Raw genomic sequence first — 24,289 nt, 5'->3', positions numbered from 1 at the left:
CTCCGAAATCATCAAACCCAGGCAAACGCAGGGGATCTTCTCAGGAGATTTGACTGGTAGGGGTTTCACACTTTATATGGAAATGATAGAACAGGCGATGGACATGAAAAAAAAAAAAAAAGGAGGATTGCCTCGAAGAAGGAAGGCCACTAGAGACAAGACGGTGAAAGGGACCCTTTGCCTTGGAAGATGGGCGAGACATGGAATACCACTAAGAATGGCATATACTCCGCCGGTCTGCATATCCCATACACAAAACGCTCATAAAGAAGACCAGTAAAGTAAATTGAAGAAACGACCGAATCAAAGAGGATGATGGGACGACTGGTCGTCAGAGATACGCAGCCACAGCAAGGTGCGTAAAATGGTACGCGGAGTCGGTCAATCAATATTCGATTCGCTTTGCCTCTTCCAGTCACAAGCGTCAAAGGGCCTGGGTCCTGTGCATCTATCTCCTCCACGACCCCGTCATCCATCCCCGTTGGAAAGAAGAGCCCCCGTTTCCTTGGAGGATGGATGGAGGAGGAGCCCAGAGGAGGAGAGGAGCCCCAGTCTCCTGTGTCCGCCGCGGGCGCCGCGCCCATCACAACATCTCCCGCCCGCTGTCCATCGCCATTCCGCCCGTTGTTTGCTGCAGGTACGCGACGGCAATGAGGGGGCAGGGGTGTCGGAAGAGGGTCACGGCTGGCCGAATGAGGGAAAGATGGATCGATAAGAGGGCTTGGGAGTCTTGGGAGGCCACCGAAGACCTTGGAAGGGGACCACCGTTGGAGCATGCCTCTGGGCCAACGCTCTTCCGCCGAGAAATGCCATGGCCGGCTCTCAGCGCCAGAGAGCGCAAACACGGCAAGCCGCGACCGACGAGAGCTCTCGGCGCATGAGTATTCGGGCCACTTTTGCCTCGAGCAGTCGTAAGCGATCTGGAGACTCTGCTCTGCCGCCTGGGGGTGGGAGGGTCGGCGGTTGGGAGAAAAGATGGAGTTCCGGGGTCCAGCAATCGAAGGAATTGGTCGATGTGTTCTGAGAGCACTTTGGGGGCTCTTCAGATGCGGCACGCTTCAAGGTTGAGATCGGCGCTTGGATCCACGCCTGCCGCGCTCGGGGGACCGGGGTGGGGGCTCGAGACCTGCACTGTGACGGTCTGCGAGCTGTCCGCGGCGCCGCACAGCAGGAAGAGCCGCGAGTGCTCACTGTGCTTACTGTGCCTTTCCAGCCACACTAGTGCGTCCTCCAACTTCCACTCCGTCAGAAGACCATGAAAATGATGAACCACGTTGCCTGTGCCAGTGCCTGCTTGCCTCCTGCCTGCCGGTCCGTCTGTGGCGGTGCGGCAAGGTGCAGCGGCACTTTGAACTCTGCTCTCGCCTTCTGCAATGCACCAAGGCCAGCTGAATGACTGTGTTCTTGCTAGGTACGGACACTGGACCAAGGTACGGATACTGGACAGTGTTCGACGCCAGTCATTGGGAAGTCAGTGGTTTCGCTGGTCACGGTGGAGCCTCCGCCCCATGCCCCCCCCCCCCGTCAGGGGTGCAGCTTGTTTCCCGGCAATCGACCCCTTGGCCATGTTCCAGATTGGCAATCCGTCACGTCGAGTGCATGGCACCGCCGTCCGCCGCCTTGTTAGTGGTTACAGCGAAGACCTCGCCTCGACCACTACCTATCTCCCAGACCCAGGCTTTTCGCTCTCTCTCGCCCACCAACGACCGCTTCCCCTTTGTTGGACCCCCTTACCTTGGACCGTTTCCCCTGGCTTGCAATGCCTCTCTCTGCCAAACACCCCATGCCCAACCGAATTTTGTTTTTGGAGACCAGCGTGCTCCTTGGGTCCAGTTTAAATCAAGAAGAACCTGACGATCGACATCCGAAAGCCGAGTCAGGCCACACAACAAACCCGCCATGGGTGCGCCCTGGAACAGGCACAGGCTTGCTCTTGCCGTCTGTCGGCTTGCTACCACACGCCGATACCTGCGAACCTGTGGGAGAGCGGGTTTGAAGAAACCCAAGCCGGAAAGACAAGGCAGGGCCTCCCATTCTTGATGCCACCATGCTACTGCTGCCATCAAACACGCATGCACACACACCTTGCGAGCTGCCAGTCAGTCAGCTAGAACACACGGCACACGTCGTATCTAAATTTGCCCAAACGCTGTTTCTTGTCCAAGTCGTTCCTTACTAATGCACCGTTGATTTTGAGTTTAGCATACAGAGACGGATGCCCACCAGCCTGATACAAACATGTCAGGTTTGTGGCCAACAATCGATTCATGTGTCAATAATACGTGTTGTCCTTTTCATTAACGTAGCCTTTTAGTTTTTGGTATCCTCTACGTGACACTGAACCAATGGAGGGAGTGTATGCGAAAATAAGATGACGCCCTGCCAGAATCCCCTCCCATAATACCTTGACCGTAATCCGATAATACAATATCTGCTCCTTCCCACGAAGATGATGAACTGAAAACGCCATAAAACACCATGCCTCTATCAAACTTTCCGAGCGTGTAATGCCGTCATCATTTAGGTGGAGAGCCAGTCAAGGAACTCGGGGGTGAAGTAGCTGATGACTATCGTCGCACCGGCTCTGAGGATGCCCTCTGTCGACTCGAAAGCCATCGTCTTGAGGTCGAAGACGCCCGACTTGGCGGCCGCGTGGATCATGGCGAACTCGCCGCTCACCTGGTACGCGGCTACAGGCATATCCTTGCCCAGCTCCTTCGCGTCGCTGATGATGTCGAGGTACTGACTAGCCGGCTTGACCATGATGATGTCGGCACCCTCGTTGATGTCACGGACGATTGCGCGGCGCGCGAGGCCACGGCCACCCGGGGGGAGTTGGTAGCACTTGCGGTCGCCGAAGGAAGGCGCGGAGCCCGCGGCGTCACGGAAGGGGCCGTACAAGCAGCCGGAGAACTTGGCCGAGTACGACATAAGCACGGTCTTGTGGGCGATGCCTTCCTCGATGAGCTTGAGCTTGATGGCGCGGATGCGGCCGTCGTTCATGTCCGAGGGGGCGACGCAGTGTGCGCCGGCCACAACGTAGGCAATGGCAACATCGGAAATGCGGTCGACGGACAGCTGGTTGTTCAAGCTGCCGTCGTCGCGGAGGATGCCGCAGTGGCCGTGGGAGGTGTACTCGCACAGGCAGACGTCGGCACAGATGAAGAGCTGAGGGAAGCGTTGGCGGATGGCGCGGATGCTCCTGATGACGGGGCCCTCCGGGTCGTCGGCGGAGGTGCCAAGAGCGTCCTTGCTTCCGGGGCGCACGGGCACACCGAACAGCATGACGGAGCGCAGGCCCTTGCGCACGAGGACCTCCAGCCAGGCCATTGTTTTGTTGATTCCTCGGCGGTACTGGCCGGGAAGCGAGGGAATGAGGACTTCCTCGTCGTCTTGGTCGGAAATGAAGAGGGGGTAAATCAGCATCGACTGGGCGGCATGTCAGCGGTGATTCATAACAACAAAGGCGCGATACCCCTCATTGGATGGAACGGACCTTGGTCAACTGCCTCTCGGCCTGCCACGAGCGGGCAAGGGGATGGAAGTAGCCGCCGTGAAGCTGGCTGGAGATGTCTCCGGAGATGCTGACGCTGGTGGCAGCGGTGCTGGCGTATGACATGGCGCGCGAGATTTGCGACCGGCTGTCATCGACGGTGGAGACCGAGGCCTCGCCGCGGTTCCGGCGCGGGACGCCGGAATCCCTCAATGTGAGGTCTTGAACGAGGCTAGAGAACGACATGGTGATCTCTGATGTTGCACAGGCTCAATGGCGAACTTCGTAGGAGAATGAGGGGTTGGGTGGCAATGGCTGTCGGAGAAGCGGTTGGGGGATTTCAAGGAGTCGGAGGTGGCGCTTTTGGGAGTTTCGCACCACAGGCTTGGAGATGATTATTATATCGTCGCGACGGAAAATGGTCGCGAGTGTCGGATTCGAGGGGAGGAATGGGCGTTGAGGCGAAGTCGGTGAGAGAGGCGCGGGAGGAAGGTTTGGGGCTGGAGATGAAGGGAAAAAAATAACGGACGGCTGAAGCACGAGGGAAATGGTGGATGGCGAACCAAAGGCTGACGGAATTTGAAACAGACCAGCTATCCTTCCGCTTTGGCTGCACTCGGCAGGAGACGGAGGTGACCGTGGGCCCGCCCGCCAAGTGTCGCTGGGCGTTCAGCGAATGGGAGTGTGCGATGGCGCAAGTGACAGGCCAATCACGAACCGAGGAATGCTAATTGGCCCTCTCCGGTGGCGGCTTCTCCGCTCCGAAGGGTCCCCTCGTGCGGTGCGTTTTCGCATTCTTCGAAATGCCCGTGCTCCCAACGGTGAGAACGGAACCGAGACCGTCGCCCGCCCGTCGGTGAGCGGCATTGCATTGCCTAGGCTGTGGCTGACTAACATTTCCAGAATCGCCATGAGCCTCGGCAGGCAATTGGCCGTCTGTAATTGTCATTTTCGACGGTTGAGATGCTCAATACGCTTCTTGTGTCGTGCTGGGCCCCTTCCGACGCAGCGTTCGTTAGAGATTTTTATTCCCTGCCCATTACCTCATGCAGCGAGTGGCACCAATCACCCGCTGGCAGGATCAAGATCCCAACCCCGAGATGGGCCGAGGATCTCCGCGGGTGGCCGTGGACCCGTTAGTCCTCCGTTTCTCTTCCGGCCACAAACAACGTTCACCGGTCGAAACGGCCAGCACAAGGCCCGTCGCCGGCAGCTGTGAGCACGGGTGATGCCGGAGTGGAGCCGAGTCCAGCACTTTTCTTTTTCCAAATTTGGCGATACATAGCAGCCGACTCCGACAATGAGAACGGTTGTCATTTTCGGAATTTACTACATAATTCCTGCTGCACCAGCTGACGCATTCCAAGACGCACACAACATCTGAACACTTCGCCGTTCGGGGCTTTTCTCTCATCAAACGTGTAATTCAAATACCTATATTTGCGTGGCCAAGTATCGCCAACATCTCCCGTGCCAGTTTCAATCTACACCTTTCATCTGCTCTGCCCAATATCAAGATGTGATCTCGATGCAATCACACCACTTATGAGACGTCCAACTTCGGTGCTTGTAAGCGAGCCTACCGCCGGCCCGAGGGGTTCGAAGAATGATTCTCAATAATCCTATTTTCTTGGTTTTCCCAGTTGGCCATCAGCCACGGCGTCCTGTCTTGGATCAAATCTCCATATCAGCCACGATATCTCGCAAGTCCCCGCAAATCATTCCATGCTCTTCCCCAGAATCCTGCTCAGCTCTGATGTTATTGCTGATGCGAATATTTAATCTCTTCTGAGCCCTTTGTGGTGTTCATGGGCTGGAAAACCTGAAAGATGCTTCCAGCAGGCACCGCCAAGTGACTACAATGGCAGCCTCTGACCTTCCAAGAACCACCTAAGTAAGCCCCTTCACGCTGGTCAAAGCCTCTCTGCCTGTTCCACGTTCTCTCCTGTAAACTGCGGCTTAGACACCCTCAAGCCGCAGTTGCTGAAGGATCATGAAGCGGAACCCCGGTGCCTTGAGTGGATGCAATAGGCTGGTGCAGGTCTCCGCTATGTGTTCTTGCCTCGGAAGCTGCCCAAACATTGGTCGAAACAGAGGGCTTCGAGGCTAGAAACAGGAAGCCACGGACGGCAGCTTGGTGTTTATCAGAGGCAAGACCGAGCCTGCCCTCGAAGAATTCATTCGGACGAAGGTCAGGTGCCCCAGACCAAGCGGGGCGGCCTCGCTTCCTTTTTCCCCCCTCGCCTCCTCCCCCACGACGCACGCGTTGATTCCTGCGCAACAATCCTTCTCTTCTGCTGGCTCGCAGACAACAACACCGTCAGCTTGTTACCAGCTTGGCGGCAGCTGGCTCTCCGAGATCCTTGTGCTCGATTTGAATTATCCAACAGGTTCGTCTCGGAGAAATTGTTGTTTGTGATTACTCGTTGCTGATGAGAAAGATCTTTCCAAGAAAGTTGCGCAATCCTATGGTCTCGGTCACCTAGGACTCATAACGCCGACCTAGCCGTTCGCTCACCCCTTCTCGATGACCTCGAGCATCGCTATTCCCTTCTGATTTTCTCTGTCCTTCACCTTTTCTCTGGGCGATTATCGCCCTGTCCACTCCTTCCTACAGACTTGACGCTCGTCGTCTTCATGTACAATGAAGAAAAAGTCGATGAGCACCCTCGCCTCTCTGGCGCCTCGGCGTCGGGATAGAGGCAACAATACCAACAGAGACCGGGATAACGAGCCCCAAGGTATGAAAACCATATATTTGCGTGGTATACACCGCCTGACAATTTTCGCCAGAGGTCTCTACCCCATCGGTGCCTATGCCCGTCGCGGATGCCACCCCGACAGACCGCCACGCTGTGCAAACCCCAGGCACCGACGCAACGGTCGACCGACTGGCCAGCGCTCTCCTTGAGAGTACCATCTACAATCATCCGAACGGCCTTGCCAGTCATCCATCCGTTCTCCTTTGCAATATCGAGCCACTTGGCACTGTTCCCGCAACTCCCGCCGAGAACTTCGACATGGATGCTGAGCCGCGTGGCCGATCTCTCGCTCGTTCGGCAGAACCAGGCGGTCCTGTTACCCGGTCACGTCTTCAGGCGTCAAAGACCATGAACGTGGCTCCTGATATCCCCCGAAGGTCATCCCGCAGAAGAGCTCAGCGAGTTCACATTGCCAATAACGACCCAGAGATTGTGCAACCAGTGCCTAGGCGCCCCTTTCCCCAGTCAAGAACAACTATACTCGACACTGGCAGAAAGCGGGATGGCTTCATCGCTGGATCCACGACGGCACCTCTGGGAGGACTCGCCAAGCAGGCCGATTTGTTGACTCCAAACACGTACCCTAACAACGCCGACCCTCATGTCGTCAATAACAAGATCGACGCGATGCTGGCGGCTACCAGAAGTTTGAAGCCCCCTGGCTCCGAGCGTACGCCAAAGACGTCTCGCTTTCGCCCCAAGAACTTGATGTCAAAGGTTCGCAAGGCCTTCGATGTGTTCCAAGCGAAGCCTGCTACCCCGGAATCAAAGATTCGTGGCAAAATATCGTTGCCCATTGGCCAGGTCAAATGTGATCTCCCAAACCCGGCCAAGCAATTTCATGTCGAGCAGCCGTCCCCTGTGCGGTCGTCCCCTGGGCAGCCGTCCCCAGTTAGCTCGATGGAGATCCGCGTCAACGAGGGGCTTAACCTCAACAAAGAAAAGCCCAGAAGTATGGTTGGAGGCCGCATCCTTCGCAAGCAGATTCATGACGATGGCAAATCGCTGCGTAGTGGTGGTTCAAACTCCCCAGAGGACCCATTCTCGGAGCCGCGCGGGCTTGTTCGCACGCCTACGCCTTTTGAGCATCAGCTAAAGGTCAGCACGGATTCGACCTTACCTCCCGTGCCACCATTTCCATCCATCAACCCGTTCGACTCGGAGAACGATGATCTCGAAGGCTTTTTGTCCGAGAAACCCGCATGCGCCTCGACCCCGCGCAACAGAAGCAACAAGCAGCCTGTTCCGGTAGAGAGTCCCTCCACTCGGTACACAAATGCCGGTAATCCCCAAGTCAACACTGTTCTCCTGGGTGAGAGTTCCAATGGTGAGGGCCCCAGCAGCAGCGTTGGCCAGCGTAAGCTCAACTTCGAGGGAGTTCAGCTTCGCCGCAGCAACAACAGGTTGAATAAGAAGCATCCTTCGCCTACCAAGGAGGATATGACGGATATGCCGGCTCGTTTTCGGGAGTATACCATCGTTCAGATCAACAACGCTCCTTCCGACAAGCGCGACGAATTGGTGAGAGACTTCTCTGATCTGATCGGACCTAGCGCACTCACCCCGCGCGACAAGAATATTCCGATGAAGACCCGTTCTGTCCATAAGGATACCGTCGACGACGTCAGCAATCTTACCGACCGCCAGCATACCCGCGAGTCGTCCGTTCTGTCGAACAAGCAGTCTCGGATCCCTCGTCCTGTCGAGCCGTCCTCCACGCTTCCGACTCGTCGCTTTGGCCCTCAGCGCCAGCCCGCGAACCTGAGCGCGCTGGAAGTGGACGAGTTGCAGTAGGACGTAACGATTTACCCTTCTCGTCGTTCGTGAAAAGCTGCCACATGCTTTTTGAAAAGAGATTGTTTTGCGATCTGGTTTTATCAGCCACCAGCTGGGTGGTTGGCGGCAGAAAATTCTCGATTTCTTTGTCGCTTCCATTCTAGAAAGCACCTTGCCACAATTGTGGCTCCTACAACAACACTCAACGTGGACAGCAATTTTCTGTACCACGACTGCCCTGATCTATCAGGCACGACATTCCTTCGCACGTTTGCGGTCAGCTATTACCATTTTGCTGCTGCCTGACGGCCTGTTGAGTACTGGAGTGGCATCAACAACCAATGCATCTAGCTACGGTTAACGTCTGCCTCCTAAACAAATTTGTGTAAGTGGCTGGCATCCGCCTCAGTAGTGTTGATTTCAATTCCTAACACTTGGCAGCTAAAGCAAAAAAACCGATTTGATGCCTTGCGCAACACTTCGCGCCATTTCCTATGTCATCGGAACGCGACAACCCTTTTGTCATCACAGACAAGATTGAGCAAGACAGCATAGCCATAATACAAGCCCTGCGCCCTTTTCAGGTCCAGGCACCTGGCTCTTGCCCGCCTTGTTAATTGCGTATTTTTGCGGCTTCTCTTCTCTATCAGATTGTGTCTCTTCATGCTCAGGAACGGGCGTGCAAATGCGGAAACCTTGACAGCAGGTTAAATGGGCAAGGGTCAAGGATCGGTCAGCTGAAAGGGAGGGGTCAGCGAACGGCATGCAAGTGGTGGACTTGGAGTTTCTCTGGAAAGGCACAGGTTCATGGGGGATCACTGGATGGTTTAGTAGCGGATAATTTCTCTCAGGGGCGTAAATAGTTCAGATCGATCAAGACAAGTCCTTTCTTCGTATAAATGTTCTCAATTGTTGTACAGTGTCTAAATTGCCATACTGATGTGGTAATACAGACGTGGTATCTTCAAACCAACTCGCTCATCTTCAATAATAGTACAATTGTGGTATCCATAATCCTGCTCAATCCTTCTCGAGGATTTGAGCCCTCATCATCATGATCCGTTACAAATAAAACGCTTTGTGGTATCGTAGTACAGTAGGCTCGCTCCATTTAGTAGCGATAGCGGCGGTGGGAGCCGCGGCCGTCAGTGCCGTGCATGCGGCGAGTGCCAGCGGCCTTCTGGCCGGGGCGACGGGTCAGGGTACCCTTGAGCTTGAGCATGGCGCCCGAGATCTTGTCGCCCATGGAAGGCTTGCGGCGCTGGTGGTGGACGGGGGCCGTGGTCACGGCGCCGTGGCGGCGGGAGAAGAGGCCGCCGCGCTTGCGGGTGGTAGTTGTGGTTGTGGCGTGGTGGTGGTGGGTGCGAGCCGGGGCGCGGCGACGAGTGAAGAGGCCGCCGCGGCGGGGGGCGGTGGTGGTGGTGTGGCGGGTGGATCTGAGAGGCATGTTGGGTGGTTTGTGTTGTTTATTTGAAGATTTGTAAAAGTAGTGGTGTTTGTTTGGGAGACTTGAGAGTCTGAAGCTTTGTTTGCAGAGTTGGTTGGTGGGATTGTTTGTTTGGTAGCTGATGCTGATGAGGAATGGGAGATGGATGAACGGGGAGTGGATGGATGGTTTATATGCTTTTCTGTCGAGGTTGCGATAAGGCTGGGAGCTCTTTGGGAAAGTTGGAGCTTAGCTTGAGGACGTTGGATGGCATCATCAGAGGCACGGCGTGGACAGGGGTGGTTTAGGATCAGGGTCCGGAGGATGATGTCAAAAATGCTGGGGATCTACGGGCAGCTTCTACGTGTGTTTCAAACGCTGGAGGGTGGGCTACGACATTGTGGGCGAACTAGTTTGTTCGTTCGGGTTCTTGGGAGGGGGAGGGGTTACGCGGTATGCGTGAAGGGTCTCAAAAACCTGCGTCTTGGTCTCCGCTTGGGTTTGTCTCTTGCCCTCCCTCTGACGAAGAATGATGGAGGAGGCGGCGGGGTGGTTGGACCCTGAATGTGACGTCCCTTGCAGAGTCTGGGTGACGAGAATGTCATCCTTTGGGTCATGGACCAGGGTTGGAGGAAATTCTTACGTAGGGGTGGTTTGTACGTGTGTGCGAAAGCCACAGCAGGCTGGGCAGGAAAAAGGCAGCTGAGCACGTCTTGGATGGGAAAGTGAGGTCAAAGATGCGCAACCCCGGTGAGGTCCAGAACGGTCCCCAGAAAACGGTCGGCTGCAAAAAACAAGTTTGAGAGGGTCCTGTGGCTGGTGACGTAGCGGGTGCGAGGAGGGAAGCGATCCTATTGGGTTGAGCCTCATACCCCTGCCTCCGTGGCTCGGGTCAGGCGTTTGTGCAATGGCGCTAGATAAGTGATTCCGCCAATCAGCGCTGTGGCTCAGGCGCGGAGGAGGTATGGATGTGGCTTGAGGTGGGTATGATGTCATACCGGACTGTGTTTGTGTGGGCGCTGAGGATGCGTGTAAGTCTATCCATGCCAAAACGGTGCTTGTCGAGGGCCTTCCGTCGCAGTGACGGGCGCGGGAGGGATTTGCGGGCTGACGAAGGATGTGCTGGGTTCCGACGTCAGTTTTGCTGTCAGAGGGCGCTTGGGAGGTTATCTTTTGCCTCTACAGTTGCTGGGTCGAGGTCTGGATTGTGATGGAACGGGGGATCACTGAGGGGAAATAACATATTCTGTCTCGAGGGGCGGTTATCACGGTCTTGGGGGCTCGTGTTGGATGATAAGGATGACAATGGTGTCTTGGTCGTGACTTCGGCTACTTTCCACTTCTGGTTTGTCTTGCTCGGGTTTCCTGTCACTTCCATAGTAACACCACAATCTGTCCATGCTCAAATGCTGCTAGTCTCGGGGCTGGTTTAACAAAGAGACCGCCTGTTTTTTCTCGTGTCATGCCGACTGTTTTTCCTGTGGCTATACTATACCTCGCCGTCGTCGTTATGGTTATCATCGCCTGCGATAGGAGTAATCAAGTACACAGGAAATATAGCTGCGCATACACATGAAAATTGGGCGGTCTCCAAGGAAAAGGTCCGGCCGTAAGTAACGATGGGGGTGGTGTATTGATGTCTGAAAACTGCCTTCAGATTCATGCCAAAAACCGCATTCATCAGTACGGCGGCAAACGCCCACTGAGGTTTGTGATGGGATGTTGGTCGTAGGTTGGGAGATACCAAGGAAATTGCGTTTCAGCAAACATCGACAACCGCCGTGCTCTTCATTCTTTATGAAAATTGAGCCTTGATGCAGGCTGGAAAGTTGAATAGCAGGTATCAAGATCGACTGTATATGGCTCCAGACGAAGATTTGTCAACGCAGGGTAGCTCAACGGCCTTGATTTGCAGTTCGCGGCTGGGAGCCAGCTACGACGTGCTCTTCGACGCATTACCTTCACGAAGATGAAGCTTGATTATCTCGAGGTCTTCAGTCGAAAACCCGAGTGTCTTGGTCACGTAGCCCTCCCACCCGCCGTACGTCTCCTCCACCCCGGCGACGAAAGCGTCCCAGCAGGACTTCCGCAGGCTGCACATGTTGTAAAAGCCCGGGTGTTCGTCGTCGGCAGTCGTCCCTGTGCCAACGCGGGCGTACCGGAGGAGCCTCTCACGAGCGGGCTCGGTGCCTATGCGTGAGAGCATGTAATCGAAACGAACATCATCGGGCGCAGTGCCGGCAAGGGACTGCAAGATGCCAGCTAGCACGCCTGTGCGGTCTCGTCCCGCTGAGCTGGTGTCAGTCTACAGACCGTCAAAAGGGTAAACACGAGGAATGAGGCTTACTTACCCGTGCAGTGGAATAGGAACGGCTCCCCAGGTCTATCTCGTATGTGCTCCAATACGGCGGAGAAGGTTTGTCGGTAGATGTCCAGCACCTTGAGGTATTCCTTCCTCAGCCCCGCCTCGCCGCCACCCTCGACGAACTCGTCCAGGACGGGTGGGAGGTCGACACTAGTGCTGTCGAACCAGATGTTTCCGACGCCGTTGATTTGCGGGTCCGGGGCTCTCTCGCGTTCTTCAGGTGACCGAATGTCGAAAATGCGCTTCACGCTGGCGGAGAGCCAGGCGAGGGCCTGCGGGTCTGCGGCAGCGAGCTCGAGCGTTCCGCAGCGGTACGCTAGACCGGAGAGGATGGCTGAGCCTGGTACGGCCCCGAGTTCGCGAACGTTGATGAGAGAGGTCGACGGGATGAAAGGCGGCGAGGTCAGGGCTGGGAGGAGTTCCTCCGGCGGGATGGTATTGCGGACGTCTGTCTCGGAGAGACGGGCGAGCTGGTCTTTTGTCAGGGTCATGATGGCGTCTGTTGCGAGCAGTATGGAGCAAAGGCTACTTCAGCTGACGAGGCTGGTCAGTTTCTCAAGTTCACAGTGCATCTTGAGACTGATGCCAGGCTACAATGGCCCATGTTACTGTAAGCAGGAGCTCTGCTTACCCCCTCCCCCCACGCTTGTGTAGACCAGCCAGAGTTGAGAGCGTGTCTTGGCACGCTGTAGAAGCAAGTACATAGTATTGTACTCGTCGAAATAGGCTTTTGGACAAAGAAAGCCACATCACCAAAACTGCCGTTTTCCTGCTGCCAAGGTGCCACGCCGTTTGGTCGTGGAATGCACGATTGTCTCATATCGGTCATTAGACCAAACCCAAAGCTGCCAATATCAATCTAGGGAAATCAGAGTTGAATAAACCCAAAAGGTGTTCCTCCCAATGCACTTGCTGAAGAACAACAATCACGACTTGATGTAGACAGGCGAGGGGTTTGATGGAAAGAAGACGCCCGACGTTATGAAGGAAAGGCTGATAAAGATAGGATACGACGTCCAGTCAACAAGAGTAGCTCCCACGATCCCTGCACATGTTGAGCTTCGATAAGATAAGATAAGCTTCCTTATCAAATGGTCGGCGATAAGAATATCTATCATCCACACTGAATTTCGGGGCCTGTCCACCCTCCGAGAGCCAATTCAGGCCATTACGTTGAGTCCATGCCTAACTAACATTGTGGCACGATGGCTTCTAATCCGATTGTCAGATGGGGCATGGCGATCTCGGCCGGTGTCGCTGGCGTGGCTCTGGCCGTTGTCCGTCTCCAGCAGCCAATCTTTAGCAACAACACTGAGACGACTTATTGCTACCAAGGCGTTCGAACACACGATGAAACCCAGCCAGCCGCTCAATGCTTCACGGTGTTGGACGGAAAGTTCACTCGCGTCTTTCCCTGGGAAGATGCCAGCTTAACCACGAATGTCGGCTACGTTATCCCCGGCTTGTGGGACGGTCACGGCCATCTGATTCAATACGGAGAGTTCCTTCACTCGGCCGACTTGTTTGGTGCTAGCACCTTGAACGACGTAAGGGGTCGCCTGCGAGACTACTTGGAGAGCCATCCCGATGCTGGTACGAAGGACGAATGGATCCGAGGGATTGGGTGGGACCAGAATGCGTACGGCAAGATGCCTACCGCCGTGAGTTGTCTGTCGTTGTGGGTTGAGTAATTAAACTGATGCGCGATAAGGCGGATATCGAAGAAGATGAACTCCTGAAGGGCAAGTACTTCATGCTCGACAGAATTGACGTCCACTGCGCTTGGGTTTCGCAAGCCGTGTTAGACCTCTTGCCAGCAGATATCCCCGACGTCCCAGGGGGCGAGATTGTCAGGGAGCCTGGCATGGGCGTCTTCTGTGACAATGCCATGGACTTGGTCACAAATCTGTGGCCGAAGCCTGGCCCTGAGAAGAAACGAGCTTTTGTATCTGCCGCAATGGCGAAGCTGAACGAGGTTGGCTTGGTCGGCATGCACGATGCTGGCGTCTTCCCCGATCAACTTGACTTATATGCGGACATGGCGCAGACAGAGGACTGGACTGTTCGAGTCTACGCCATGTTGGAGTGCGCTCAGCGAAACACGTTTTGCCCGGATGATGCTGCTCGTGTGCTCCGCAAGGATGATCGGTTCAGCGTCAAGTCTGTGAAGCTCTTTGCTGGTAATTCGTCCCCTAAATCGTTGGTTAATGACATGTGCTGACTTGTATTAGACGGTGCTCTTGGAAGTTGGGGAAGTGCCATGATCGAGCCCTACAGTGACCGCCCCGACATGTCCGGCTCACTCCTTGTCAACGGGTCTACACTGTTACAACTCGGCAAATCATGGGCATCTGTCGGCTACCAAGTCAATATCCACGCCATCGGCGACCTTGCAACCCGTTTCGCCGTCGATGCCCTGGAAGCCGGTCTCAAAGAAGCGTGCCCTGGTGAAGACATTTCAAAATGCCAGTCCGAGCGGCGGTTCCGTATCGAGCATTCCCAGATCATCCATGAAGAAGACCAAAAGAGAATTCACGCCATTGGCATCATCCCCTCCATTCAACCGACACACGCGACTTCCGACATGAAGTACGCCGAGCTCCGCCTCGGCCCCGACCGCACCAAGAAGGAAGCCTACCGCATGCGCTCTCTCCTCGACGTCAGCCCCATCCTAGGGAGCGACTTCCCGGTGGAGCCACCCAACCCGTTCCAGGGCATATACGCTGCCGTCACGCGGAAGAGTCCTCATACAGGCAACGGCGCGAATGGAAGCTCTGAGGGGTGGCATACCGAAGAGGCGTTGAGCCTGGAGGAGGCGCTGCTTGGGTTTACCAAGGGACCCGCTTTCGGCGCTTTCATGGACGGACGTGCAGGCGTTATCAAGGAGGGCGCGCTTGCTGACTGGGTCGTTTTGGATCAGCCGCTCGAGTCCATGGATATTGACGACTTGCGGGACCTCAAGGTGAAGGAGACTTGGGTTGGTGGAAAGCAGGTATATGAGCGTGTTGATGTTTGAGCTATCCTGACGGATGGTCTACGATATTACGATTTCCGTGGAACTTGATTTCTGGAGTGTGTAAAAGGCAAGAAGGGACCTACCTAACTGAACTCAAGCGACTTCATCCCACCTTCTCGCGTAGAGAAGGTGTATGTCCCTGTTCCTGCCAGAACTATATCAACTACGTTTTGTGTCCCCAAAACACCTTGAGAAACGAACCAGACATGTCTCTTTCCCAGTTTACGGCCACGACGTCCATCTCGCTCTGTTTTCTTTCGACATCGTCGCTGATACTATAGCATGCTAAGCCCGCCTGAGATAGCATCACCGACTATAGTTTCGAGCAAGTCAGTTGCCGAAATGCCCGCCGACAGAGCCCAAGGGTACGGCGCGCATCTTGTTGCAATAATTATTGCAGTCTACTACTGAAATTTGGCCAGACTCTCATCGACAAGCCGATCGAAATTCTCTTTCGGGAGATCACATGCAATAGCCACTACAACAATACATCCACGAACCTGACCCGCGCCTTCCCTTACGACGACCCCTTGTGCCGGATCGAAGAGATTGAAAAAATCATCGAAAGAGGCAACGCGATTAGTTCGGTCTTTGAGGCTATTGGTGGTAAGAGATTTCCGTTTGTCCGAGGTCTACGGTGCCATTTGCCAAAATCTATTTCTAACGCAAGAGGACAGGCCTTCTCGCCGCGTACGTCTTTTTACGAGCCAACTTCCGCGAAAGACTCGTTACTTTCGGCTCGCTCACATGGATCGTCGGCAAGCTTTTGATTTACCACACAACGCGTGATGGGTGGAATATGTTGCTCTACTGGGTTTTGTCTAGCTTGGTCGGCGGAGGGCAAGTCGTTGTTGAGGGAGCCATATTGGGCATGTTGACTGATCTATCGGACGACCAAAATCGGTAAGTGCGAGGCTTGCCGGCTCCTCCTCGTCCTCGAAGACGATATTTCGACCTTCAGATCTGACGAGTTGCTAATCATCTCCCTCTACAGAGCTGGGAATTTTTCCTACACGTTCAGCGTAGCTTACTTGCAACTGTCTATGATTGCTATTAAGGTGCTCTTTCTCGGGATTAGTATCAAACTATAGCTCAACAGTGCTTTCATCAAGCTGCTCCGGAGACACGCCCTCCTGGTCAGGATATATACCCGGCACTTTCAAAATCAGATTATCCTTTCTTATTTATCGTCTACACTCTTAGAATCTGGGGATAATGGCGTCTGGCTTGTTGTCGAGCGCCTCGTCAATCTCCTTCATGATCTCGGGCGTAAGCTTCTCCTGGGCGCCAATGGCGTACATATTCTCAAAGACCTGCTCGGGGCTGCTGGCGCCAATGATGGCGGAGCTGACGTTCTTGTTCTTGAGGACCCAGGCGAGGGCGAGGGTGCTCATCTTGATGCCGAGCTTCTCGGCGATGGGCTCGATCTTGTTGGCCTTGTCGACGAGGTCCTGGAACTGCTTCTTTGCGTTCTCGCGCTTCCAGAAGTCCTTGATGAAGCCAATGTTCTCGGAGCCGAAGCGGGAGTTCTCGGGGATGCCGTTCTTGTACTTGCCGGAGAGGATGCCCTGGCGCAGCGGGGAGAAGACGGTCAGGCCGGTGCCGACCTCGCGGTAGAGGTGGGCGAACTCGTGCTCAACCTTCTTGCGGTCGAGCATGCTGTACGAGGGCTGCTCCATGACGGGGCCGACGAGGTTCAGCTTGTCGGCGTAGCGCCAGGCCTGGGCGATCTCGTCGGCGCTCCATTCTGAGGTTCCCCAGTACAGGGCCTTGCCGGTGTTGATGAGGTGGTTGAAGGCACGGACGGTCTCCTCCATGGGGGTCTGACGATCGGGGCTGTGATGAGGCCGTCAGAAGGAGCTGTGGTGAAGAGGAGAGGGCTTGCTTACCGGTGAGCGTAGACGAGGTCGACGTACTTGAGGTCGAGACGCTCAAGGCAGGCGTCCATGGCCTCGATGACGTGCTTGCGGGACAGGCCCTTGTTGTTCACGACGTTGTCGCCGAAAGCTCCGCCCCAGTAGATCTGCCCGACAAGCGCTCGTCAGCTTTTTGTGTTTCTCAACATGGTCGATTCACTCTAGGAAGATTGCGCACTTTGGTGGAGATGACGAGGTCGTTGCGCTTCCAGCCGTACTTCTTGATGGCCTGGCCCATGACTATGACTGGAGTCAGTCCCTTATCGCGTCGTCCGTATGTATGAGAGAGTATCCGTACCAATCTCGCTCTCGCCGTTAGCGTAGCCCTCTGCGCTGTCGAAGAAGTTGACGCCGGAGTCGTAGGCGGCCTTCATGCAGGCAAAGGTACCCTCTATTTGCTGTGAGCGTTCAATGGCAAGGAGGGGGCCAGGAGTGCGGTCATACCAGCGTCGACATGGCCACCGTAGGTCAGCCCTTGTAAGAAGTCAGTTTACGTCGCAATTGTACGGTGTTACGTTAAAACTCACAGCCTCCCAAGCTGATGGCGCTGACCTGGAGACCGGAACGGCCCAGGAAGCGGTACTCCATAGGGGGAAGATCCTCGGGCTTGGACATGTTTGCGGTTCTGGATGTTTGCTTGGGGAATTATGAGGTGGAGCGAGGTTGGAGGGAAGATGCAGACTTGGAGGGGGACAGGACAGTAGCAGGTGTCACGCAATGGGTCGAGGGACCTTACTTATAGTCTCCCCCAGATTAAAAGAGGACCGGCTCGTGTTCAAAGAAGGAAGCTCCAACCAGTAGAGCTCCATCCCATGTCCAGTCCCGGTCCTGTGCCGGGTGGTGTAGGAGCCGTATCGATGCGGTCAAGCTCCCAGGATGCGGGGCTGCCGGTATCAACCCCGCCATGGGAAAGCGGCAACTCGTGTCACTGATTTGTTCAGGCTCTGTGGTGGGTGGTTGGCCGGGTACCATGAGGTACGGAAGCCTGGTCTACAAGAGTAGGGATGAATACAGCAGACTTACGCCAGTTTCATGCTGCCTTCCTTGCTCGTCCCTGTGTGCCTGGGTGGGAGAGCTATGACCGGCGGGAAGCTTAATCCCGAGCTCTAGAATTTGCGACGGGACGAGCGCATACAACCTTCGGTTGGCTTCAGAAGTTTCCGAGGCAATTCCAACTTCCTCTCATCGGGAAGAAGACCGCCTCACTCGTAGACTGAATATATCACCTCGCAACAGAAATCAATCACAGAGACAGCCCCAGGAGAGAAAAAAAAAAACTGTTGATGTCACCATCTCCAAGGGACTTTAGCGAGAGCCACGCTAAATTACCCCTCCATCTGCCCCTCCAAGCGCGACCGTTTGTGTCGAGCTGCGACCCGCAACCACGCTCGCACCACTAACATCCCTGTCATCATGCGGGTCCTCCGCCAGGTGTGCTACCATCTCGCTGCTCCGATTCCCCCGAGTTGGCGAATGGTGCGGCTTACTAATTCACCAACGACACATCTTCCATCAAGGTGACGAGACGGCGTGGGGAGGAATCGAACTATCGCTGTGCCGCAGTTGGTTCGATTCGAACCGACCATCGGCATGAACGAGGTGCTGGTATCTATTGGACCGGCTTGCTGGTCGGCTTCCATGCCTGAGAAGCTAGTCCGACCCGAACATGCAAGACACAAGCGAGCCTTTTTCCCGAGCCGGCCTGTCGGGTTCTGCTAGCACACGCGGCTTTGATGCCTCTACATGCAGGTCTCAAATTAACCAAGTCGGCAGGGAGTCATACGGTGGGAAGTCTCCGCTAGCCTCTCTCTATTGAGATAGACGACGCTGCTACGCAGATAGCTTCCCCAAGTCCGTCTTGTCGATTTTCGTCCTACAAACTCGAGGCGTGGAGGCTAAAAGATAACAGAATCACAGTTGTCAACAAACCCAATCCGCGACTTTCATGAACTTTCCGCATCCTCATGGCAGCTCTTCTGTGAAACGGTGGAAGGAAGGAAACCCGCATCTTGCCTTACAGTAGTTAGGTCGGCTTATGCCATGAACCGGTCTTCACTCCCTGACGGTTGAAATACTCCCTTCCAGCCCCTGGTGAAACTGTCGTAGTACGGCCTATGGAAGAACATATGCACAGCGGGTACTCGCTACGAGCCGTCTGTTTGCAAGATGCCTGAAAATCAACGCAATTCCAGATTATGGGAGCTTCGTGTGAACTATTGATGCATACTTCTGATTTGATAATTTTGTTGCGTCAATCCGAAGTTTGGTAAGCATGTCCTTCGTATCCCCTGGGAACGGGTTGGGCTGTATATGCTGAAGTAAAAGGTTTGCTCAAACTCATACATGAATACTCAAGTAGAGAACCGGGAATTCTGACTAGAGCTCCGAGAGATGTAAGTCAGGATTTGGCTGACCACATCTAGGACATGCATCTTCAGCATCACGACAAAGAAACGTCTTAGACCACACGACAAAGAGTGCAGTTTATTATCAAAATGAAGGCAGGGGGCTTATTTCATATTTACCTCGCTTGCAGCTTCATTCACGCTCTGGAACTCTTCAAAAGCCAAAGTCGGTGTGGCCCTCCAGTCAGTGTCGTGCCCCGCATGGGTCTCCAATGGCCTTGTCTCGATCTCGCGGGTCTCAAGACATCGACAGCTTCAAACAGGAGCGCCAACGAGGCAGCGAGGCCAGCTCCCTCGACGACTAAGCAAGCACTGGATCTTCTCATTCTGAAATAAAACTCTTGCCCTTCTCGAATTCAAAATCTCTTCCTCTTCTTCTTCTCCTCACAACGACACCATCGCAGGTCAACTTTACCATAACGCGACCTTCGACACCACCATTTGGGATCCGTGAGAACCCAATGCGCAACGAGACAATCGGCAGAGATCAGTACGAACAAGCAACCCAGTAAGTCATTTTCTCTCTCCTCTCTACCATGCAGCGTCTTTCCCGTCGAACTTCACAAATTTCAATCACCACGCACCCCCATCGTCGAAAAAACAAGCTTCGCGATCCTTACGGAATTCCCTCCAATTTCAGCAGCCCGAAGCTGTTGTTTGCGGATTTTTCTTCTCGTTTTTCTATCAGCCATTTGTGTGCGTTTGAAGAGAAATGTCCGCTTTGGCGGTGTTCATGACGGCGGGGTCGGCTGCGGCGATTGCCTCAGACGATGATCACACGTCCGTCTCGACTTATCTCGGTTCGGACTGTGATCATCCTGAGCTGAGAGCCGCCTACGCCGAGGTCCAAGAGAATTTTCGATCTTCTTTGGCCTTGGGATATCTGAGACAACCGCGTCAAGAGCCTCAAAGTCAAGATCAGCCAGACGAAGGTTCCAAATTTACACTGTTTTTCTCTCCTTCCCACCTTCATTCCTTCCCGCAAGACTGCCAGTGCAGTTGCCCCTTCCCTCAGATACCCTCCTGCCTTCACAAAATTTTGTCTACTTCCTTCTGCATTTTACACTCACCTCCACTTCTTTCCTCAGAAAAAAATCTTTCCTCCTCACCACCTTTGATTTTCTCACTCTCTTCCCTCGCATCTCCGTCTGCCGGCCAGCCTCACTGACTTGTCGAAACCAGTCTCGGCCACTTCTGTCAACCAAGTTGACAATCACTCACCCGATCAATTCTCCGACTACTCCTTCATCGACGACAGTATGTCTGGCTGGGGTACCGACGACGCCTGGGGCACCAACGACACCTCTGGAGGTGCTGGAGATTGTGGCGACCCCTGGAACAACCCCTCTGGAGGCGATGGCGATGAGGGTGGCGGCGGCCAGCGCGGCGCCTGCTTCAACTGCGGTCAGGATGGGTAAGTCACGTCTTCTTCACAACATCACGGTCTACTGACATTATCCACAGCCACAACAAGGCCGATTGCCCCGAGCCTGCCAAGCCTTTCGATGGCGAGTGCAAGGGCTGCGGTCAGCAGGGCCACATGCGTCGTGACTGCCCTGACGCTCCCCCCATGGCTTGCAGAAGCTGCGGCGAGGAGGGCCACATCCGCAAGGACTGCCCCAACAAGCCTCCCGAAGTTTGCCGCAACTGCCACGAGGAGGGTAAGTGCCTTTCGTTCCCCAATTGCAAAATACGATCTATTTACTAATTCCTGCAGGTCACCTCGTCGTCAACTGCGAGAACCCTCGCAAGATTGACCTCAGTAAGATCGAGGATGTCGACGCTGATGTGGCCTGGAACCAGATCATCGAAGCAGCTGACGAGCGCGATGGTGTTGAGGCCAAGGAGGCCATTCAGAAGTACCTCAAGCATTTCCCTGAGATGACTTATGTCATCCTTGAGGAGGCTTTCCGTGGCCAGGAGATGGGCATCTACCTCATCGCTACCGAGCGTGCTCTTGCTCCTACTCACACTAACATGGACCTTCAGGGCAACCTGGGCAAGAAGTTCACTGTCCAATACCGCTTCTCTTCCCAGCCTGACCGTGCCCGTGAGAAGGCCGGATGGCCTGCTTCTGCCGAGGAGAACATGGCGCGTCTTGCCGATGCTGGTGAGCCCGTCTCTCGCCTCATGCAGAAGTGCAACAACTGCGATGAGCTCGGCCACACCGCCAAGGCTTGTCCCCAGGATCCCAACGAGAAGGTTCGCGTCACTATCACTTGCTACAACTGTGGCGAGGAGGGTCACCGCGTCCGCGACTGTAAGTTCATTCGATGTCTTCATCAACCATCCCTGACTGACCAGATTCTTAGGCCCTACCCCTCGTGTCGACAAGTTCGCTTGCAAAAACTGCGGTCAATCTGGCCACAAGGTCTCCGAGTGCACTGAGCCTCGCAGTGCCGAGGGCGTCGAGTGCAACAAGTGCAATGAGAGTATGTTATTTATTCTTAACAATAGTCAACTTCAACAGCTAATCTTCTATAGTGGGCCACTTCGGCCGTGACTGTCACACCGCCGGTGGTGGTGGTCGCTCTTGCCACAACTGCGGCCAGGAAGGCCACATCTCCAAGGAGTGCACCGAGCCTCGCAAGCTCAAGTGCCGCAACTGCGATGAAGAGGGCCACCACTCCCGTGACTGCGACAAGCCTCAGGATGGTATGCAAATCTCCTCTCATGTTTTCGTTACATTGACTGATTTCGTCTCCAACAGTCACCCGCATCAAGTGCATGAACTGCGGCGAGATGGGTCACAAGAAGTACAAGTGCCCTAACCCCCCTGCCGAGGACGTTGACGGCTTCGGCGATGGCGGTGGTGGAGGTGGTGACTTCGGCGCCTCCAACGACACTGGCGCTGATGCCTGGGGCAGTGGTGACAACACCGCCCCCCAGGACACTGGCGGCTGGTAGATGCTTCCCTTTCGGTACACGCATCCTGATATGGTACGCTTCGTGACTCTCTGATTGGCTTTGAGGTCACGTTCTCCGTCGCTGCCTCGGCAGACGAGAAGGCTTTCGAGAAAACGGTTGATAGTTCGTCAGAATCATGACACATGGCTGGTTGGGTCTCTTAATAGATAGATCGACACTGATAGAATGCAAAGTCATGACGCAATTCTGGGTTATGATCATTTTGATTGTTTCTATGACTTGACTGTGGTTCACCATGGGTTTGGAGCTTTTCTACGCTGTTCTTGATCGTTGATGATACCACGCCTCGCGCGAACCATCTCAGCACCTGGAGGAGCCTTATTGCAAGATTCCAGTCTTCCCTTACCCATGAAAGTTCATGGAACATCCCCTAGCCCGGGTTACTTGAGGATATGTAATATTGAGCGCCAGAGATTGCGCCAGAGACTGTCTTTTGCGCCGTAGTTCCGGATTCCGCAAACGTGGAGTCTCCCTAAGGGGTCGAGATCTTATACGTGGACACTCTGGTGGTTCGTTCAAGACAAAAGGAACATACTCGGATGTCTTGCTTGTCATTGGGACCGGAAGACAATGATTTAATGCATGCTTCTCGTATATCAGAGGATACATGACGATCTTTTCAGGAGAAGGAGAGGACGCAGACGGACTGATTTCGTTGTAATTTTGAGTTTCGGAGATTTTCATTAGGTGTGCAATACAATTCACGAGTGAACAGCACGTTCATCAAACAACCGTCACCCCCGATGTCATTGGTTTTGAATGCGGAACGTTGACCCAACAGTGACTTCACAATCCCGTTGATGTCAGCCCCCCAGCCTCCTCTCATGACTATCTCTGGCATACCAAAGTGATACAGAGTCGGTTTTCGTCAACTGTGTAATAGTATTTGGACATGACCTCCTCGTCAGCATAAAAGCAGCACTACACGGACCAGAGATCTTGTCACAGCAAATTACCTGCCGGCAAGTTCTGTGTCATTACAAATCAGTATCAGAAGTCATCTTGGACGTTTCCGCACGGGACTGCTGAGAGTTCGCGAGAATCCCGCAGCCCGGTTCTCGATTGGAGACACAATACCTCTCCAATACTCAAAAGGCAGGGAAGACAGCAGGAAAATAGGATATGTTTCTGGCCAAAACGTTAAGTCAAGCAGATGGCCCAAGAATTCTTGTCCAGATGACAACAGCTTGTTACAGCAGTGGAGAAGACGAGTCACAATCGTTACTGTTTGGTTATATTGTCTTGGCCAAGGCCCATGATCTCGTATAAGCCTACTTAATTTATGTCAGCCATCTTGAGATTTCTAATGTCATCATCTTGCAGCCATGCAAACAGCTCTGACGATAGCTGTATAAAGATATCGTGAAGATCATGACCAAGTACTCGGCACACAACGCGAACGCCCACGGCTGTCGATTTTTCCTTCGATGCGCATAACCTACTCACGAAATTCACCGTTTCGTCCTTAATGATAACGACCGCAACGTAGATGTCGGAGCGCCAAAACTCTCTCATCCTCCAGCCTCTGCTCTTCCCATCCCTGCCTAGGTATTAGACGAATAGTCATACAGTCAATTGTCATCTTTGAAGTTACGTCGTGTCGTGTACATCGCGACATTGGCCAAGAGTTCACTAGAACTGACGCTCATCAATTCTCAAACGAATCCGATTGGTTCCTTCAAAGGCACAACACTTCGACCCCATTTATATCATGGAAAGCACCCCCAAGTCATGGCTCTATCATATCCGTCTGGTACGAGACTGACGTCCCTACCGCCCCGAGAACTCACTGTTTGCGAGACCAGTCTACCCGGAGATCTCGTTTTCGTATTTAACGATTAGTCGCTCGGTTGTCATGATATTCAAAACACGTACCGGAACGTCGCTATCGTCCTGTTCAACGCGAGCATGCCCACCTCCGAGAAAATCACGTTACATGCCTGGCAATAGGAAATAACCATAGCTACCAAATCTTCTGCCTCTTGGAATACCCAAAGTCAATATGCGAGCAAGGGCAGAGATGACCAGCGGTGGCAAATCACCAAACCAAAGGCGGCTTAGCACTTCTCGATGTCCAAGATGACATGAGGCTCGGGCACTGACTGTTTCCCACCTTATCAACTAAACCAAGATGCCTTCAAACCCACCATCCTCTGCGTCCTGAGTGAGACACTTACTCCGGAGAAGGCCTCTTTTATATCA

At 54.2% G+C, this 24,289-nt stretch overlaps 7 protein-coding genes across 7 annotated transcripts; 3 read left to right on the top strand and 4 right to left on the bottom strand.

Annotated features, from left to right (window-relative positions):
- Positions 1-2,520: 2,520 nt before the first annotated feature.
- HEM2 (Aminolevulinate dehydratase) lies at positions 2,521-3,739 on the bottom strand (the record flags this gene model as incomplete). Its single annotated transcript, XM_053176573.1, has 2 exons — positions 2,521-3,429; positions 3,497-3,739. The coding sequence occupies 2 exons, from the start codon at positions 3,737-3,739 to the stop codon at positions 2,521-2,523; spliced, it is 1,152 nt and encodes a 383-aa protein (XP_053039432.1).
- A 2,398-nt stretch (positions 3,740-6,137) lies between these two features.
- COL26b_003679 (uncharacterized protein) lies at positions 6,138-8,049 on the top strand (the record flags this gene model as incomplete). The annotated part of the gene is made up of 2 exons (XM_053176572.1): positions 6,138-6,234; positions 6,287-8,049. The coding sequence occupies 2 exons, from the start codon at positions 6,138-6,140 to the stop codon at positions 8,047-8,049; spliced, it is 1,860 nt and encodes a 619-aa protein (XP_053039431.1).
- A 1,093-nt stretch (positions 8,050-9,142) lies between these two features.
- Positions 9,143-9,478, bottom strand: COL26b_003678 (uncharacterized protein; the record flags this gene model as incomplete). Its single annotated transcript, XM_053176571.1, has 1 exon — positions 9,143-9,478. One exon carries the CDS (start codon positions 9,476-9,478, stop codon positions 9,143-9,145), a length of 336 nt encoding a protein of 111 aa, XP_053039430.1.
- A 1,912-nt stretch (positions 9,479-11,390) lies between these two features.
- COL26b_003677 (uncharacterized protein) lies at positions 11,391-12,313 on the bottom strand (the record flags this gene model as incomplete). The annotated part of the gene is made up of 2 exons (XM_053176570.1): positions 11,391-11,746; positions 11,809-12,313. The coding sequence occupies 2 exons, from the start codon at positions 12,311-12,313 to the stop codon at positions 11,391-11,393; spliced, it is 861 nt and encodes a 286-aa protein (XP_053039429.1).
- A 714-nt stretch (positions 12,314-13,027) lies between these two features.
- On the top strand, positions 13,028-14,838 carry COL26b_003676 (uncharacterized protein; the record flags this gene model as incomplete). Its single annotated transcript, XM_053176569.1, has 3 exons — positions 13,028-13,483; positions 13,534-14,002; positions 14,054-14,838. 3 exons carry the CDS (start codon positions 13,028-13,030, stop codon positions 14,836-14,838), a joined length of 1,710 nt encoding a protein of 569 aa, XP_053039428.1.
- Positions 14,839-16,037: 1,199 nt separating this feature from the next.
- Positions 16,038-17,369, bottom strand: COL26b_003675 (uncharacterized protein; the record flags this gene model as incomplete). Its single annotated transcript, XM_053176568.1, has 6 exons — positions 16,038-16,674; positions 16,728-16,861; positions 16,933-16,994; positions 17,053-17,145; positions 17,199-17,228; positions 17,282-17,369. 6 exons carry the CDS (start codon positions 17,367-17,369, stop codon positions 16,038-16,040), a joined length of 1,044 nt encoding a protein of 347 aa, XP_053039427.1.
- Positions 17,370-20,418: 3,049 nt separating this feature from the next.
- Positions 20,419-22,066, top strand: COL26b_003674 (uncharacterized protein; the record flags this gene model as incomplete). The annotated part of the gene is made up of 6 exons (XM_053176567.1): positions 20,419-20,573; positions 20,624-20,820; positions 20,877-21,419; positions 21,472-21,591; positions 21,644-21,814; positions 21,870-22,066. The coding sequence occupies 6 exons, from the start codon at positions 20,419-20,421 to the stop codon at positions 22,064-22,066; spliced, it is 1,383 nt and encodes a 460-aa protein (XP_053039426.1).
- Positions 22,067-24,289: the final 2,223 nt, after the last annotated feature.

The sequence above is a fragment of the Colletotrichum chrysophilum genome (genome assembly GCF_026319265.1).
Source record: "Colletotrichum chrysophilum strain AFK26 chromosome Unknown scaffold_21, whole genome shotgun sequence".
In the NCBI taxonomy this organism is placed as follows: Eukaryota; Fungi; Ascomycota; class Sordariomycetes; order Glomerellales; family Glomerellaceae; genus Colletotrichum; species Colletotrichum chrysophilum.
The sequence above is the reverse complement of the archived record's forward strand: the minus strand, read 5'-3'. Positions and strand labels throughout refer to the sequence as shown.